The sequence below is a fragment of the Pseudorca crassidens genome, chromosome 1 (genome assembly GCF_039906515.1).
Source record: "Pseudorca crassidens isolate mPseCra1 chromosome 1, mPseCra1.hap1, whole genome shotgun sequence".
Lineage (NCBI taxonomy): Eukaryota > Metazoa > Chordata > Mammalia > Artiodactyla > Delphinidae > Pseudorca > Pseudorca crassidens.
Window position 1 is genome coordinate 86,109,908 of NC_090296.1, and position 18,698 is coordinate 86,128,605.

Genomic DNA, 18,698 nt, shown 5'->3' on the forward strand with positions numbered 1-18,698 from the left:
GGTGCATGGGCTCAGTAGTTGTGTGTGGGGGCTTAGTTGTCCTGCGGCATGTGGGATCTTAGTTCCCCGACCAGGGATCAAACCCAGGTCCCCTGCATTGGAAGGCGGATTCTTAACCACTGGACCATCAGGGAAGTCCAAAACCTTTGTCTTTTAACTGGAGATTTTAGTCTATTTACATTGATTATGAGCTTTGATGTACTTTGGGTTTATTTCTATCTTCCTAACCATAACCTTTCTGTTTGTATTTCTTTTGAAATGTTCCTGTTTTCCTCTTTATGTCCTTTTAATTGATTAAAAGTGCTTTCTCTCATTTTTTTTTTCTTTCTACTAGTTTGGAAGTTATTGATTGTTTCTGTCTTTTCAGTGGTTGCCTTAAATTGTTAGCATACATATTATCTTGACGAAGCCTGAAATATCAATACCATTATTTTTCTCATAAATAATATGAGGAACGTAGAGCACTTTAAGTACTCCTCTTCTAACTAATATGCCATGGTTGTTCAGAATTTTATCTCTATCTTGATTTTTCAACCTTAAACTTAGAAAATATTATAATTTTTCAATATTTGCTTAAATTTACACACATTTGCCAATTTCTTTGTTTACTGATCCTTCCTGAGTCTTAGACTTTTCTTTCTAGAATAATTTTACTTTTTCCTAAAGTACATTGTTTAAAAGTTCCTTTAGTGGGGGTCTGTTTGTAGTAAGCGTTTCAATTTTTATTTGTGTGAAATTTGCTGTCACTCTTAAAATACTTTTCCTGAGTAATCAGCCCTAGGTTTATTCTCAGTGCTGTCCTCTGGATTACGTTGTTGTTGAAGTCAGCAATCATTCTATTTGGTATCCCTTAATAGGCCATCTGCCTTTTCTCTCTGACTGCTTTCAAACTCCTCTCTGTCTATGGTATTCTGCATTGTTGTGTCTAAACGTGTATTTCTTTATATCTTTCCTGCTTAGGATTCATTAGGATCTTGAATCTGAGGATAGGAGTCATTAATCCATTGTAGAAAATCTCTTAGAATATTATTTCTCCCCATATTTTCTATTATCTTCTTCTAGAATTCCAATGAAATATATGATCTTATCTTGCTCTATCACATATATCTTAACCTCTTCTTTAAAAAAATTTCCCATCTTTGATTCTCTGTGTGGTATTCTACGTGATTTCTTCTGAAGTAGCTTCCAATTCACTAATTCCCACTTTAACACCACCTAATCCAATTATTGAATTATTAAATTTCATTGTGAACATTAATTGGATACTGGTTCAAAAAATAAAAGCATCTATAAAAGACATTTGGGGAACAACTGAAAAAATTATCACAGGGATTTGGATCTTGGATAATATTAGAGAGCAGTAGTTAATTTTCTTAGTGATAATGGCATTATGGTCAGTAGGAGAGTGTTCTTGTCTTTAGGAGATGCCTGGTGTATCCTAAGTATATCCCTAAGTAGGTGTAAACTGTCATTGTATGAACAACACTCTTTCAAATGGTTCAGCAAAAAAATAATAAAATCTATACATACATAGATAGGTAAAACAAAGATGGCAAAATGTTAACAATTGTTGAATGTAGATGTAAGTTATATGGGTGTCCATTCTTTAAACTTTTCTGCAAGTTTGAAATTTTTCATAATAAAAAGCTAAAAAACTGTGATAGCTAAAATCTAACATTTCAATAACAGGGTTAAAATATAAAATCAAGGAAAAGGAAAAAAAGAAAGAGAGAAAGGAAGAAAGGGAGAAAAAATAATTGAAAGGGAGAGAAATGTAAAAGAAATAATATAAGAATATCCCAGAACTGGGGACAAAATTCTCTACCTTGAAAGGAGTCACTGAGGGCTCAGCACAAAGAATTTTAAAAATAAATAAACTCATACCAAGACACACAAATGTAGCTTTTGGAATTGGGGTGGGGGATTGTTGGGGACAGGGAGAAGGGAGAAAACCCTAAAAGCTTTCAGAGGGAAAAGACAGGTCACATACAAAGGAATGTTCATAAAAATTGCATCATACTTCTCAACACCAGATGCCAGGAGCAATGAGACAATGCCTTAAAACTTCTGAAGGAAACTGATTTTCAACCTAAAACACCTAGACAAATTTTCAATCAAGTGCAAAGATAGAAAAGAGATAGATGGGCAAGGACTCAAGTGACTTACCTCCCACTCATCCATTCTTACGAAAACTGCAAGTTGTGTGCCAGTAAAATCGAGGAGTGAACCAAAGAAGGGTTAAAATCCAGGAAACAGATTTCCACCCAGGAGAAGGGCAGTCAGTCCCAGGCCACTGCTCCAGACCTGGAAGATTGCTGGTCTGGTCTGTAGGGGAGAAGGGCTGCAAAGGAAGGCCCTAGGTTGGGGAGCAATGAACCTCTAGGTTATCTATGCATTTAAGTATTTGTAAAAACTACTGCTGAAGAAAAGCACTGATGGATACATAAAAAAAATCAGAGAATTATAAAGAATAAGAGAAAAGAAACATTTATACAGAAAGGAAATGTAACACAGCATACTACTTAGTTAAGAAGTGAACAATATTTAATTATATTAAAGGAAATAATGAAATTTAATTTCTCTAAAATTTATGACATAAGTATTTTGGGAAGATGATGGGCAGAGCATAATGTGAGAAACCTAAATCTCATTCCCCCAAATAGGAATTCTATTGATACTTTCTAAAAATAATAAATTAAAAAGTAATAAAATAAGCATATTATTTAGAAATATAGAGGTAAATACCAGAAGAAAGAGCTAAAAGAATTAAAAGTGGCTGTCTCTGAGGAGAGAAATTTGCAGGGCAAGAGACTGCTATTCCTCTAGGTAACTTTTGTTTGACTTTTTAAAACTTTGTTCATGTATAAACTGAATAAAAATAAAATTATTTCTTAAAAAAACTGACCTCAAGAATTACGTTGAGGGCTTTCCTGGTGGCGCAATGGTTGAGAGTCCACCTGCCGATGCAGGGGACGTGGGTTCGTGCCCCGGTTCGGGAGGATCCCGCATGCCGCGGAGTGGCTGGGCCCCATGAGCCATGGCTGCTGGGCCTGCGCGTCCAGAGCCTGTGCTCCACAACGGGAGAGGCCACAACAGTGAGAGGCCCACATACCGCAAAAAAAAAAAAAAAAAAAAAAAAGAATTACGTTGAGCTATTATAGTGTCCTGCAAAGCCAACGTCATGGTTTCAAACACTAGTGAACATAGAATCTCTGATGTGCTTATTTAAATTGCAGAGTCCCAAACCCCTACCAAGAGGATCTGAATCCTTAGGTCTGGGGTAAGCCCTAGAATCTGCATTTTAAACTTGCATCCCAGGTGATTCTGATGCAGGTAGTCCAAAGTCCACACTTTGAGAAGCACTGACAAAAACTGACAAGAGTGAACAAGTGGACAGGGAGACGGCATCCTCCTAGTGGGAAGGCTGCCAGAACGGAGTTTCCACCCATGCCAGCTCCCTGCCCTTACTCTCGAGTTGCCCGTTTGTGCATGGTGAAATTTTGAAAAAGCTCAGTTTTCTTGTGAATATATTCCGACACATATTTATCCTCCTTCCCCATCTACCACTTTCTCTGCCTCAAAGGTCCTGAACTCACAACCGTGGATGTCTGTTCACTGCACTGGGACCCACTCTAACAGGGACTCTCATTTGAGGTCAAGCTACCTACCCTCTGGGTCCCTCTCACAGATTAGAGTCCCTAAATGGCCAGTCAAGGTCTTTGGGGGGATGGGGCAGGGACATCAGGAGAATGAAGGCTTCATTAACCTCAGACAATGGCCCGGAACAGAATCCTCCTATGCATTCAGGAGCCTGTATAGGATTAGTGTATACAGCATGTTTCGAAGGCCCCATGCTATATCCCATTGGCCGCCAGTGTTAAAGGCATGAATGCCTTTTGCTGAGGCAGGGTAAGCCTCTCTGTAACTATATTTTCTCTTTTTAAAGAAAGAATCCCAGCAAGGCTGATGGAAGTAGCCTGAAGGTCTGCAGGTCTTGTGGCCTGTCCTGGGGCTGTCCCTGGCTCTCTCGCTCCCCTTGCCAGCTCCCTGTCTGACTGGCATGGTGTTGCCCCTTGACCGTGGGCTCAGGGGCCTCCAGCCAAAGCTGCTGACTCTGACCACGGCCTTTCTCTGGGCTGTGTTCATTTGCATTGCGCTGCTGAGAGTGGAGGAGCTATATAGGCTCCGGCCCATTCACGGGAGGATTAGGCCTTGGACTGAGGGCGCAGCAGGAGAGAGGCCACAGTGAAGTCCCAGCTCCACTCCCTGAGTGGTCACCATGCCCTACCTGCTGCCAGGATTCTTCTGTGACCGTGTGATCCGGGAGAGGAACAGGAGAAACGGAGAAGGCACCGCCACACGGCCCCTCAAGTATGAGGGGCAGGATTTTGTTGTTCTCAGACAACGGTGCCTGGCTCAGAAGTGCCTCTTTGAAGACAGTGTGTTCCCAGCAGGTGTTCAGTCCCTGGGCTCCCATGAGCTGAGCCAGAAAACCAAGATGAAGGCCATCATGTGGAAAAGGCCAAAGGTAGGGATAGGAGGGACGGGGCTTCAGGAGACAGCTCTTGGGGATGGGAGGTCAAGTGGTCCAGAGCCTGAGGCCACAGATCCCGGATCTGAGCAAGTGGCTTATCAACATTCTCCTACCCATTTGCCCCCAAAATACTTTCCTGCTTCCTCCTGAAACTGGAGCTGTTATTTTCTATTCCTGAACTAGAGATTATTTAATACTTTATAGATCCCTGAGACAGTAAATATTTTTAAGAGAGCTAATGCACTGACTTAAATTCGTAGTAAAACAGTAAGGAATAATTGATGTTTCTTCTCGAGAGCAGGTATTCTGGGGGTGGGAAAGTGGAGTGGTGAAGAGGACTAGGGCTCACAGTTTCAAGGAGAGTTCCCTGGAAGCTGGTGAACAGTTATGACATAGGAGGCTGCAGGAGGCTAGAGATTTGCCTTCTTAACTTCTTGCCTAAGGCTGGTTCATTAGTGATGTGTCACTTCTGTGTAAACAAAAAGGTCCATGCTGACCAGACACACTCCCTACAGGGAGAAGCAGTTTGCTCAAAGATACCTTACTGCCTGGCAATTGAGGAGTCCATTTGTTTCAACTGTATTCAGCTACTCTGTGCTTCTCAAAGTGTGGTCTTTGGACTGCCTGCATCAGAATCACCTTGGGATGCCAGTTTAAAATGCAGATTCCTAGGACTCATCCCAGACAGAACTGTATTTCTATATTAACTATCTGTATTTATAATAAGCAAAACATGAGTTCACACTAACTTATACCAAAGTATTTCTCTTTGTGTGTGTATGTGTTATTGTAAATGAAGTTTGTTTTTGTTTTTATCAAATTCCATTTGTTCATTGCTGGTATATAGGAAAGCGACTGACTTTTATATACTAACCTTCGATCCTGCAACTGTGCTTGCTTATTAGTTCCAGAAAGGTTTTTTTTTTTCTTTTTGGCATTTGTTTGGGATTTTCTACATAGACAATTATGTCATCTGTGAATAAAGAGCTTATTTCTTCCTTTCCAGTCTTTATAAATTTTACTTCCTTTTCTTGTTTTATTTCATTAGCTAGGACTTTCAGTATGATGTCGAATAAAAGTGGTAAGAGGAGACATTTTGACTTGTTTCTGACCTTAAGGGGAAAGCATCTAATTTCTTAACATTAAATATGAAGATAACTGCAGTTCGTTTAAAACTTTTTAAAAGTAAATTTTCTTTACCAACTTGAGGATGTTCCCCTCTATTCCTAGGAGTTTTTATCATGAATGGGTATTGAATTTTGTTAAATGCTTTTTCTGCATCAACTGATATATGATCATGTGATTTTTCTTCTTAGCCTGTTGTGATGGATGTCATTGATTGATTTTCAAATGTTGAACCAGTCTTGCATACCTGGAATAAATCCCAGGTAAATTATATACTTGTATATACTTGTAGTATATAATTTTGTTTATACGTTGTTGTTTTTGAGTTACTAATTTTTTTTTTTTGAGGATTTGGTTTCTATTTTCATAAGAGATACTGGTCTGTAGTTTTCCTTGGCAATGTCTTTTTCTGGTTTGGGTATTAGGGTAATACTGGCCTCATAGGATGAGTTAGGAAGTGATCCCTCTGCTTCGATTTTTCTGGAAGATATTGTAGAGAATTTGTATCATTTCTTCCTTGAATGTTTCATAGAATTCACCAATAAATCATCTGGATCTGGTGCTTTTTTTTTGGAGGGTTATTAATCATTGAATAAATTTCTTCAATAGGTATAGCCATATTCAGATGGTCTGTTTGTCCTTGTGTGAGTTTTGTGTCTTTTACAAAATTAGTCTATTTTATCTAAAGTTATCAAATCTGTGGGCTTAGAGGTATCTGCAGTATTTCTTTATTATCCTTTTAATGTCCCTGGGATCAGTAGTGGTGATCTCTCCATTTCTGCTGTTGGTAATTGGTGTCTTCTCTCTTTTTTCCTTGGTGAGCATGGCTGCAGGTTTATTAATTTTATTGACCTTTTCAAGGAACCAGTTTTTGGCTTTATTGATTCTCTCTTGTTTTGCTATTTTCAATTTCATTGATTCTGCTCTTTTATTATTTCTGTTTTTCTGCTTGCTTTGAGCTTAAATTTTTTTTCTTTCTCTGGTGTCCTGAGGTAGAATATTGGTATTGATATCAGATCTTTCTTCTTTTCTAATATATGCACTTAATGTTATAGATTTCCCTCTAAGCACTGGTTTCACTGCATTCCTCAAATTTTGATGATATATTTTCATTTTTATTTAGTTCAAAGCAATTTTTAACTTCTCTTGAAACTTCTTCTTTGACTTGTGTGTTATTTAGAAGTGTGTTGTTTAATTTCCAAATAATTTGGGATTTTCCAGTTGTCTTATTTTTATTGCTTTCTAGTTTCACTCCACTGTAGTCTGAAAACATACTTTGCATATATTCTATTCTTTTAAATTTGTCGAGGTGTGTTTTATAGCCCAGAATGTGGTCTATCTTAGTGACTCTTCCATGTGATATTGAGAGCAGGATGTGTATTCTGCTATTGTTGGGTGGAGTAGTCTATAAATGTTAATTAGATTAAGTTGATTGCTAGTGCCATTCAGGTCAACTATATCCTTATTGATTTTCTACCTGCTGAAGTTCATGAACAAGGGGTGTTAAAGTCTCCAACTATAATACTAGATTTGTCTATTTTTCCTTTCAGATGTATCACTTTTTGCCTCATGTCTTTTGACACTCTATTGTTAGGTGCATCCACATTTAGGATTGTATGTTTTCTCGGACAAAGGACTCCTTTATCATTATGTAATGCATCTCTTTATCTCTGATAATTTTCCTTGTAATGAAGTCTGCTTTGTCTGAAATTTATACAACTATTCCAGCTTTCTTTCTTTCTTTTTTTAAATTTATTTATCTATTTATTTTTTTCGGCTGAGTTGGGTCTTTTGTTGCTGCATGCGGGCTTTCTCTAGTTGCGGCGAGCGGGGGCTACTCTTCATTGCGGTGCGCAGGCTTCTCATTGTGGTGGCTCTCTTGTTGCAAAGCACGGGCTCTAGGCACGTGGGCTTCAGTAGTTGTGGCACGTGGGCTCAGTAGTTGTTGCTCGCGGGCTCTAGAGCGCAGGCTCAGTAGTTGTGGCACACGGGCTTAGTTGCTCCGTGGCATGTGGGATCTTCCCAGAGCAGCGCTCGAACCCATGTCCCCTGCATTGGCAGGGCGGATTCTTAACCACTGCGCCACTAGGGAAGCCCTCCAGCTTTCTTTTGATGAGCATTAGCATGGTGTATCCTTCTCTAGCTATCCGAGTCTTTACATTTAAAGTGATTTTCTTGTAGATAACATATCGTTGGGTCTTTTAAAAAAATCTATTCTCACAATCTCTACCTTTTTTTTTTTTTTTGGTGGTACGCGGGCCTCTCACTGTTGTGGCCTCTCCCGTTGCGGAGCACAGGCTCCGGACGCGCAGGCCCAGCAGCCATGGCTCATGGGCCTAGCCGCTCAGCGGCATGTGGGATCTACCTGGACCGGGGCACGAACCCGCATCCCCTGCATCGGCAGGCAGACTCTCAACCACTGCGCCACCAGGGAAGCCCACAATCTCTATCTTTCAACTGATGTATTTAGGCCATTCACATTTAAGTGATTATAATATAGTTGGATTAATATCTACTATGTTTATAACTGTTTTCTATTTGTTGCAATTTTTGTTTCTCTCCTCTCCCCTTTCCTGCATTCTCTGGTTTTAATTGAGTATTCTATACGATTCCATTTATCTCTTAAGTATATCAATTATACTTTTTAAAAAATGTTAATGGTTATGCTAAAGTTTCCAATATACACTTACAACTAATCTGATTTCACCTTCAAATAACATATACCACTGTATATGTAGTCTAGTACCTTATAACAGAAAATTCCCAATTCCTCCCTTCCTTCCCATGACATTACTGTCATGCATTTCACTTATCCATATGATATAATTACTCAACACGTTGTTGTGATTATTACTTTAAATAATCTTTAGATTAAAAATAAGAAAACTAAAAGTTTTATTTTACCTTCATTTATTCCTTCTCTGATGTGCTTCCTTTCTTTATGTAGTCCAGGTTTCTGATCTATATAATTTTCCTTCTCCTTGAAGAGCTTATTTAAACATTTCTTGCAAGCCAAGTCTGCTGGAAATGAATTCCCTGTGGGTTATTATTTTAAACATTTATTTTATTTATTTATTTGGTTGTGCCGGGTCTTAGTTGCGGTAGATGTGCTCCTTTAATTGCAGCATGTGTGCTCCTTAGTTGCAGCCAGCAGGCTCCTTAGTTGCAACTCGCTGGCTCCTTAGTTGTGGCATGCGCACTCAGTTGTGGCATGCATGTGGGATCTAGTTCCCTGACCAGGGATCGAACCGGGGCCCCCTGCATTGGGAGCATGGAGTCTTCACCACTGCACCACCAGGGAAGTCCCTTCCCTGTGGTTTTATTTGTCTGAGAAAGCCTCTAGTCTCCTTCAGTTTTGAAAGATAAATTCTCTGCATATAGAATGCTAGGTTGGTGGGTTTTTCTTTCATCAATTTAAATATTTCTTGCTTGCATGGTTTCTGAAGAGCAGTCTACTATAATTCTTGTCTTTTTTCCTCTAGAGCAAAGGTATTTTTCTCCCTCTTGGCTTCTTTGAAGATCTTTTCTTTATCTTTGGTTATCTGCAGTTTGAATATGATATGCCTAAGTGTAGTTATGTTTTATTTTGCTGGCATTTATGCTACTTGATGTTCTTTGTGCTTCTTGGATCTGTGATTTGGTATCTGTCATTAATTTTGGAAAGTTCTTGGACATTATTACTTCAAATATTTCTTCTGCTCTGTTCTTTCCCTCCAGTATTCCAATTATGCATATGCTGAACCTTTTGAATTGTCCCACAGTTCTTGGATGTTCTGCTCTGTTTTGTTGTTGTTGTTTTTGCTGTTATATTTTTCTCTTTGCATTTCATTTTAGGAAATTCCTATTGTCTCATCTTCAATTTCACTGATTTTTTTTCTTGTCCATGTCTAATCTACTGATGAGCCCATCAAATACATGTTATACTGTTTTTTATTTCTATCATTTCCTTTTGATTCTTTCTTAGAGTTTCCATCTCTCTGCTTATATTGCACATCTTTTCTTAAATGTTATGTACTTTTTCCATTAGACTTTTTGACATACTAATCATAGTTATTTTAAATTCCCTGACTGATAATTCCAACATCTATGTCATATCGGAATCTAGTTCTGATGCTTGCTCTTCAGATTGCATTTGCCTGCTTTTGGCATCTCTTGTAATTTTTTACTGAAAGCCAGACACATTGCTTTGGGTAATAAGAACTGAGATACATTAGCCTTTGGTATAAGGATTTATGTTAAGCTGGCTAGAAGTTGTGATGTGTTTGTTTCCTCCAGCTGCAGGAGTCAGAAGCTTCAAATTCCTTTAATATCCTGGTTTTGTCTCCTCTCTTGACTTTGGGCTTTCCTAAATACTTATCAGAGTTTACATCTTGCAGCTCTTTCAGCTGTAAGTCACTGTTATTTCACTGGAGCTCTGTTGATGTGGTGGTATGATCAGGGAGGGGAAGTGTTCTATAATCTAATGATTAAAGTTCTTTCTTTTAATGAGACTGTCTCTCTGGGCTATGACCTTCATACACGTTTCTCCATTGGTATAGCTTTTACCCCTTCTTAGGTGAGAAAGCCTGGAGGTGGCTGGAGTGGGAGTAATACACTTCCCCCAACATAGGTAAGACTGGAAAAGTCTTTTCCCCTGTAGGGGGGATCTTTCTTGGATCTTCACCATGAGAACTTGGAATTTTTGGAGGTAAAAACCATGAAAGGGTTGGGGGTTTCTCCCAAAACTGTGGCCTCCAGAAGTTTCTCACTTTTGTGCTAGTCCACACTCAGCTTCCTGAAATTCATCAAAGTAACCATTTAAGTGTTCCTCCCAGTTTGTGGCTGAGGCAGCTTCTGTTCCAGATAAACAGATCTTGGCTATAACTCTCTGGTTTCACTTGTGTCCATATCTCAGGGTGGTAGGTTGCCCTGCAACCTCAGTTCTCTGATGGATCCAAGCAAAGTCACTGGTTTTCAGGTGTTTGGCTTTTTCTTGTGGTAAGGATGGGAGGGATGACTTCCAAGCTTTTTACAGGTTGGAGCTGAAACCAGAAGTCCCCTACATATATCTATATTAGCCCACCCTTTTAAATGTATGCTTTTGTTTTTCTTATAATGCACATTATATGTTAGGATAACACACACACATAATTTAAAACTAATAAGAATATGTACAGTTGCATGTTCAGAATATTTTAATGATGGAGGTATACAATAAAAAAAATGTTTGCAAACCACAGCACTCAAAAACTGAGGAAATGGTCATCTGTTGCTAATTGCTGGGAATCCATCACTGACAGATCCAGTCTCCATGCTAAATTATAGCCAAACAAGTGACCGGAAGTCTTAGGTCCCTAAGTTAAAGTGACAGAGCCAGGACAATTTACCCTTTGTTCATATTAACCAACAAAAACAGATCTCAGATACTCCAGGAAAGTAGGTGGTGGGAAGGGGTATCTAGGTAAATCTAGCTGTTCTATGAATTAACCCTCAACAAGTTTGGTAACTGACCCTCACCAAACAGACATCTCTCACGAGGACAAACAACTGAGGGTCCCTAGGCTGGGGGTTTCCTGGAGGGTGGGCAGGGACGATTTCCTATTTTTATTATATCCTTAAATCCCCCAGCCCTGTGCATACTTGGAAGCTCAATTAATGTTTGGTGAATTTAGCTGAGGTAGTATTGAAGGTAAATGTAGTATATTGGGGAATCTCTACTACTGTAAAAAATGTAACTCCATTCAAATACCTGGACCTCTAAGCAGATGGAAGAGAAGGCAGTGCAGTTGCTACCGCCTTTCCAAGTAGTCAGCCCTGGAATTGGCGGCAGGTGAGGAGATGAGGTGTGCTTCTGTACCTATAGACCCAAGGAGAGAAATCTATCCTTGTGACAGCCAAAAAGTGTAGCTATAATTCTAGTATTTGAGTTACTCTATAATATATTCCTTATAACAGGGCATGACATTCAGTAGTCAAGTGTCCCAGCTGGCAAGTAACAGAGGCCCAACACAAACTAACTTAAACCGAAAAAAAAGCTCTATAACTTGAATGTTCAAAAGTGATGATCAGGTTTAGACACACTGAATCCAGGCCTCAAACAATGTCATCAAGACACAATCCCTAATATCATCTATTTGTCTATCTACCTGTTTATCTATTTATCACCTTCGACCTCTCCACCCACTCCCCCATCTGCTTCCTCTGAGTTATCTTTATTCTCAAGTGGGCTAACTTCACAAAGGGGCAAAAATGGCCACCAGCAGCTTCAGGCTGACACTCCACCAGCTTAGTAACTCCCAGAGGAGAATGTATTTCTTGCTCAATAGTTACAACGAAAGTCTTGGCCCATATCTCATTGGCCCAGATTTGGTCATGTGCCCATCCCTGAACCAGTCACTCTCACTCTAATTGCCCTTAATAGCCATCTGGATCTGGGTGAAGAAGGAAGCCCACCAGAACAACATGGGCTGACAGTGGTGCTGCTCCCCAGTTGAAAATTGAGGTGTAATGCCAGGAGAAAGTGGTATGTATTTTAAGGAGGCAAAACACTGGGGAGACAAAAATAACATATGTTGACTATACCTTAATTGGTTTCTTTGTTAAGAGGAAAGACTCTTATTTGGAATAATGAGAGTTTTATATTTTATTAGTAGGAAATGGTTTTTAAAGACCACATTCCAGATGTTGATGTTTTCTTTACTGCTAGATTTTTACTGCTTCTAGTTTTTTTGTTTCTTTTGTTTTAGTGCAGAGAGATAGAAAATTTTTTCTAGGGAGACAAAAATAAATCATGAGTTATATATCTAATTCAACTTTAACATTGCAGGATTGTTACTTAAGTCATTCAGTTTTATCATTTTACATATTTTCTTTTACACTAAAAATATCCTGGTTCCTAATGACATTAATGTACATTCTTATTTACCTTATCCTACATGTCAAAGTTTTGAAGTAATAACCATGTTATTTTTCTTTATTATGGTTCACATTTCTTTATGGTTTTGGTTTTTGACCTTAGGCTATATCCCAAAAGGAATAAACAACCAAAATTTTATATTTTAAGTCACTTGAAAGAATTCATTTTATGTGTGTGGCCATGCCATCAATTTGATAAGCAGTTTGGTTCCTTTGCTTCAATTTGCTCTCAGCTTTTAAAGATTGCTTTTTAAAATTGTATTTAATTTTGGCTTTTAATTCTATAAAATTTACATGATTCCTAAGTCAAAACTATTTTCAAACAGTTATATTCAGAGTTTTACTTCCATCCCTATATTCACCCCCTTAATCCTTCCCTCTCCTATAGGTAACCTTTTTAAAAATTATTGTTTTGGGTTTATCCTTCCATTGATTAAGAACTTCAGGCGGGATGTGTGTGTGGTGTGGTCTAAGCATGACTGACTTTCCATCTAGTAGGAGAGAGAGATTCCTGAGTGCAGGGAGCTTCAACTCATGTGAGTATACCAGCTTGTTGTGATGGGGGAGACAGAAGGAGAGGGCTGTGTCACTGGGATAAGCTTCTCGAAGCTGTGAAGAACGGTGTTAAAACAAAAACACAGAATCTACAATTATTTCAAAAGTTAAAAAACAAAGCATGGGGACTTGCCTGGTGGCGCAGTGGTTAAGAATCCGCCTACCAATGCAGCAGACATGGGTTTGAGCCCTGGTCCAGGAAGATCCCACACGCTGCAGAGCAACTAAGCCCGTGCGCCACAACTACTGAAGCCCGCGCGCCCTAGAGCCCACGCACCATGACTACTGAGCCTACGCACGCAACCACTGAAGGCTGCATGCTGCAACTACTGAAGCCCGTGCACCTAGAGCCCATGCTCTGCAACAAGAGAAGCCACTGCAATGAGAAGCCTGCGCACCACAGTGAAGAGTAGACCCCGCTTGTTGCAACTAGAGAAAGCCCGCGCACAGCAACGAAGACCCAACGCAGCCAAAGAATAAAAAATAATAAAAAAATTTTAAAAAAACAAAAAACCCCCAAAGCATGACACATCCAAACAAAAACAAGAGCACCCTCTGTTGGTCTCTGTTGGAATACACATAATTGGTAGTGCCTGGATTTGAAAACTGCTCAGGCCAGGGGTGTCCTATTGGGTTACCTTGAATAAAGAACGCACCCGCCAGAAAAAAAAAAGAACGCACCCGCCAACAGATGGGGAGGCCTCTGAGGCCCACACCAAATTTACCCTCGGCTCTCCCCAGCTTTCAAGTCCTGTGGCCCTTGGGACATATGCTGATACTAAATATCTATGTTACCATGTCTTGGGGAAAAAGATATTTACTTTCCTTCCTGTACCTCTTTTCCCTGGCAGAGAAAAAAAAAAAAAAAGCAAGAGCCATGTTTTCTATTGTCCCTCCAAAGCTGTGACAGTAATGACACTGCCCTAACTCTCAAGGTGCATCTTTACTCAGACAGTATATCAGTGTGAGGGAGCAGTGTGGAACAATGGGAAAAGAAGCCATGTATCTGGCTTCTCTCACTTACTAGCTGTGTGTCCTTGGGCAGGTTTCTTAATCTCTCTGGGCCTTGGTGTCCTCATCTGAAAAACAAGAATGATAGTATCCAATTCATGGGCTGTTTTTGGAGGTTTAAATGGGTGGTGTGTGTAAAACTCTTGATATGTGATGCCAGTACTACGTATGGACCTCAGTAAATAATAGCTACTGCTACTATTATTATTTCCTTTTTGTTTCACAGGAAATTTGTGAGAATCCCCGATTTATCATTGGTGGAGCCAACAGAACTGACATCTGTCAAGGAGATCTAGGTAGGAAAGTCCCTCGGGTCATATCTAGCCAAACAATCAAGGGGTGATTAAAAGGTGTGATCCTTTCACAGTAAGTAAAGGGACAATAACCTGTTTTTGCTTTTAATGAACTGGGGGGAGGAGGTTTTGATAACATTACCTTATACTCATTTATCAACGCGCTGGTGATTGCTTCATTTAATTTCTGTCCTTCCCACCTTTCTCACTAGTTCTTTGCCTTGTGTCACAGGAGGTGTGCCTCATTCCACAGCCTCCTCTCCAGAGTCTCCAGGACACTCACACACCCCACTCAGCGAGACAAAAGCCCTGCTTTTAGCTGTACCCACCTTCCTTAGAAGTCAGCTCTGAAACTGTCCATGTACCACGCGTGTCCCTTGGGCACATGGAATCTATATGCTCACAAAATGTGCTTTTGTAACTCGAACTCTTGTTGAAATTGCCCCAGAATAGCTTCATATTAAAGGAGTCTTTCAACAAAGACGACATTTGCCATGTGGATGAGCGTCCAATTTTCTGTCTGGTTGGTTAGCTTGTCTGCTTCACCAGTCTTTCCTCTGTCTCAGCCTCTTGTTCGGGAAGTATTATCTTTGGTGTGGACTGTGGGAAAGCTCTGTGAAATAAAGTTGGAGAGACATCGACAAACACAGTTTAAAACTTGTGGGAAAAGGGCACTCAAGACCAAATGAATTTGGCTAATCTGGCCCCAGAAGGAGAGGCTGAAGAAGTTTTGGATATCTGAGTTCCTGCACTCGAGGAAAGACTGCCTGCAGAGCCCTGGGCAAGCTAATAATCTGGGCCTGTTTCAGAGGAGAGGCTGGCTGCCTGGGGGGGTCTGGGGGGGCCAATGGTGGGAGGAGGGCTGTGGCAGCTCTCAGCCTCCCCTCTGCAGTCTCAAAGATGCTGTCATATCCCACAGAGCACAACGAAGGCCTTGTATATAGTCTGTGCTCTGTTAGTGATCCAGGCCTGCCCCTTGGGCATTCACACACGCATACACACACATACACAGGGCAAAGTGCCGCCTCCAACTACTAGCCAGCTTTCCTTACAATACAAATGGGCTGCACTGATGGCTCTCAGATGCTCAGTCTCTGCCAAGGTCCGAAGGGGAAATGGACTCACACTGCAAAGTTACAGGGCAGGCAGATTTCCTGTGGGTGTTGGAAAGAATGACACAGTTATGACCCCTACTGCCCCATCTCCACTGAGGTCCAAATGGAGGTCTGAGCTTATGTTGCAGACAGAGAAATTGCCTACAGCTTTCAGGAAAGCCAGTCACAAGGGAGTAAGTTACCCTGTTGATCACATGGTCCAGAGACTGCTGTCACACTCCTTCCCTGGGTTGACACCTCTGTAAGGTCAGATCTGGAAGTGGGACAGTGAATGCCAAGTGAACGCCCTTCTCCAGAGAAGTAGAGCAGCCGATGGGGATGGAGTCTCCGTCTTCCCTGGAGGTGTGGGCCCTCCCGTGACCTGTGCCGCGTGTTTGCCTGCAGGGGACTGCTGGTTTCTCGCAGCCATCGCTTGCCTGACCCTGAACAAGCGACTGCTTTTCCGGGTCATACCCCATGATCAGAGTTTCACCGAAAACTACGCGGGGATCTTTCACTTCCAGGTGAGGTCAAGGGAGTGTAGTTAAGAGGGCCAGCTGCTGTCTACTCACCACTGGTCTCCCTGCCTTCACTTCCCAGTGGCTCCAGGAAAGGTTCCCACCCACCCTCGGGGCCATGGATGTGGGCAGTGATCCCCTTCAGGCCTCGAGCCTGTGAGGAAGCAGTTGTTTATCTCTTCCTACCCTCAAACCCCTACACCTTCCGCTAGGCCCCAGAAAGGTTGGAGGATATCCTGTTTGCTGATCTGTGGGTCTATTTTTTCCTCTCCAGCTGGCTGGCTTCTGTGTTATTACTGGCAGCCCTTCTCAAGTAAATCCCTAAGATACTAGCACTGGGAATCCAGAGGGCCCTTTAGGTTGTAAAGGAAATCCCACCCACAGCTGCAGCTCCTTTTTACTTGTGTCCCTGAAACACAGGTCTATACCAAGACTATCATGCACCCTTTCCAGCCTCTGGAAGAAAAGTCTGGTTAATCTGGGAACCAGGCTTCTGCTTCAGCCCCGCAATGAGTCTTTTGGTTCCAGAATCAATTCAGCCATTGGAAACTTTCTGGATCCAAATTGTCCTGGCAAAGAGCCAAACCCTGTGCTGGCCCAGAACTGAGATGAGCTTCGTATGTGGGCATCTAGCAGATATTGGGGTTCTGAGGCATCAATCTGTCTCCAGCCCTTAAGGCTCCAAATGTCCTGGGCTGACCCAGATCATCAGTTGATCTCCTATCCCAGGACTGAAGACTTCAGAAAGGGTCTTCTCTGCACGTTCAGGATCAGTGTCCTGCTGCCGTCCCAGCTCAGGCAAGGCAGCTGGGCCCTGAATTTTGTTTCTTCAAAATCAAGCGACTCACCTCCCTCAAATATTTAAAAGGTCTGATATCTAAAGGATCATAAACACAAAGACCAGACAGATTTTTGCCCTCTTGTCCATAAGGGAGAAAATGTCATTAGAAGGAAATTAAACTACATTTGGATTTCTTGGGTCAAAACTGATTTGTTCAAAAAAGAACATCATCCAGAATTGAGAATATTGGACAGTGTTCCTGCTTTAGCCAGAGTATATTCTGGGTCACTTTCCTTTTCCACGTCAATCCTTCTTCTTCAGCAGCAATTTCTACCTTATTTGTCATCAAGAAATACAGAAATCATACATCATCTTCACCTAGACCAGTGGTTCTCAACCCTGACTGCATATCAGGATCAGTTGAGATGCCTAAAAACACTGATACCTAAGCCACACCCCAGACTTACAGAGCAGGAAAAGGAAAATCTCAAGCCCTCAGGTATGTAGGGAGCGCCTACCATCCCCCATACCGAGCTGGACTGGGTGGAAGACAGGGTGGTTTGTAAACCACTTCTTGCCCTCAAGGAGCTCCCAGTCCAGTTAGAGAAAGAGTCACACACTCCAAACCCAAGGTGCTTGGTATTAAGGAATGTGGGGTAGGGACACATTTCCCAATGGTAATCTGAGGATGTGACTCTGTGCTTGATGCTTCTGTGCAGTTCTGGCGCTATGGAGACTGGGTGGACGTGGTTATTGATGACTGCCTGCCGACTTACAACAATGAACTGGTTTTCACCAAATCCAACCACCACAATGAGTTCTGGAGCGCTCTGCTGGAGAAGGCTTATGCTAAGTAAGCAGCACTTTAGACTGAGAGGCAGGGCTAGAGGCGAGGAGGTGGACTGCAAAATCCAGCTGTGTGTGTGTGTGTGTGTGTGTGTGTGTGTGTCTTCAACTGTGACACAAAGTCAGAGAAGATCTGGTCCAGGCAGCAGTGATTCTAAGTAAAACCACTAAGAGTAGAAATAAGACGTGTGTAGGAAATCTTTAGCTTTAGCTTCTCGTAGTGAGCTCTTTAATCCTGCCTTCTTGGTGGCATTGCAAATCCTAGATGAGCGCATTGTATCCTTGGAGCTCAGATCCCAGAGTCTGGCTTGGCTCCACCTCATGAGCTTGCAATATATTAATAAAGCCATGTTGTCTCTAAACTTAGAAGCCCCACCCCAGCTACTAATGGCTTTAACAGAGCCCTACCTCAGGTTCAGGGTATAGTGGAAAGCATCAGGAAGTGGGAATCGTGGGTTCCATCCCAGTGTTTCTCCTCTCTGTGGCCTTAGCTGGTCACTTAGCCTCTAGAGCTCAGTTTCTCCATTGTGAAGAAAGGGAATCATAGTACCTATTCCAACAGCTTACAGGCTTGTTGGTGAACTGGATGAGACAACATCACAGGACCAAAGAGTAAAGTTCTGGTGGTAGGGGTACCTGGGTCATGTTTCCTAGAACCCTGTGACCCCAGATTGGTCTTCATCCTCTCTCTAAGGCTCCATGGTTCATATGAAGCCCTGAAAGGTGGGAACACTACAGAGGCCATGGAGGACTTCACAGGAGGAGTAACAGAGTTTTTTGAAATCAAGGATGCTCCCAGAGACATGTACAAGATCATGAAGAAAGCCATCGAGAGGGGCTCCCTCATGGGTTGCTCCATTGATGTAAGTCTAGGGTGTGGGATGCAGGGCAGGAAGCTGCCAACTATTGGGAAGCCTTACCCAGTGACTAGCAGCAGAGGGCTTTCCTCTGGGACAGGGTGAATCTACTGTTTTAGGAAGGTGGAACTGGTTCTCAACTTTGAAAATTGGGAATTTCTCAAGGGAGAAGAGTTTGTGGAGATTTTCA

At 41.6% G+C, this 18,698-nt stretch overlaps 1 protein-coding gene across 3 annotated transcripts in view; it reads left to right on the forward strand.

Annotated features, from left to right (window-relative positions):
* CAPN3 (calpain 3) overlaps positions 1-18,698 on the forward strand; it is a 48,526-nt gene that overhangs the window by 9,971 nt on the left and 19,857 nt on the right. For 2 of the 3 annotated variants that reach the window (XR_010945034.1, XM_067744470.1), the window contains exons 2-5: positions 14,346-14,415; positions 15,912-16,030; positions 17,525-17,658; positions 18,346-18,514. Coding sequence is in view for 2 of the 3 variants with exons in the window: in XM_067744470.1 (XP_067600571.1) it covers positions 14,346-14,415; positions 15,912-16,030; positions 17,525-17,658; positions 18,346-18,514 (492 nt within the window). In the remaining variant the exon portion in view is untranslated. Of the gene's footprint in view, positions 1-4,034; positions 4,529-14,345; positions 14,416-15,911; positions 16,031-17,524; positions 17,659-18,345; positions 18,515-18,698 lie in introns of those variants that run through there. The other variant, XM_067744480.1, reaches the window with a different exon arrangement.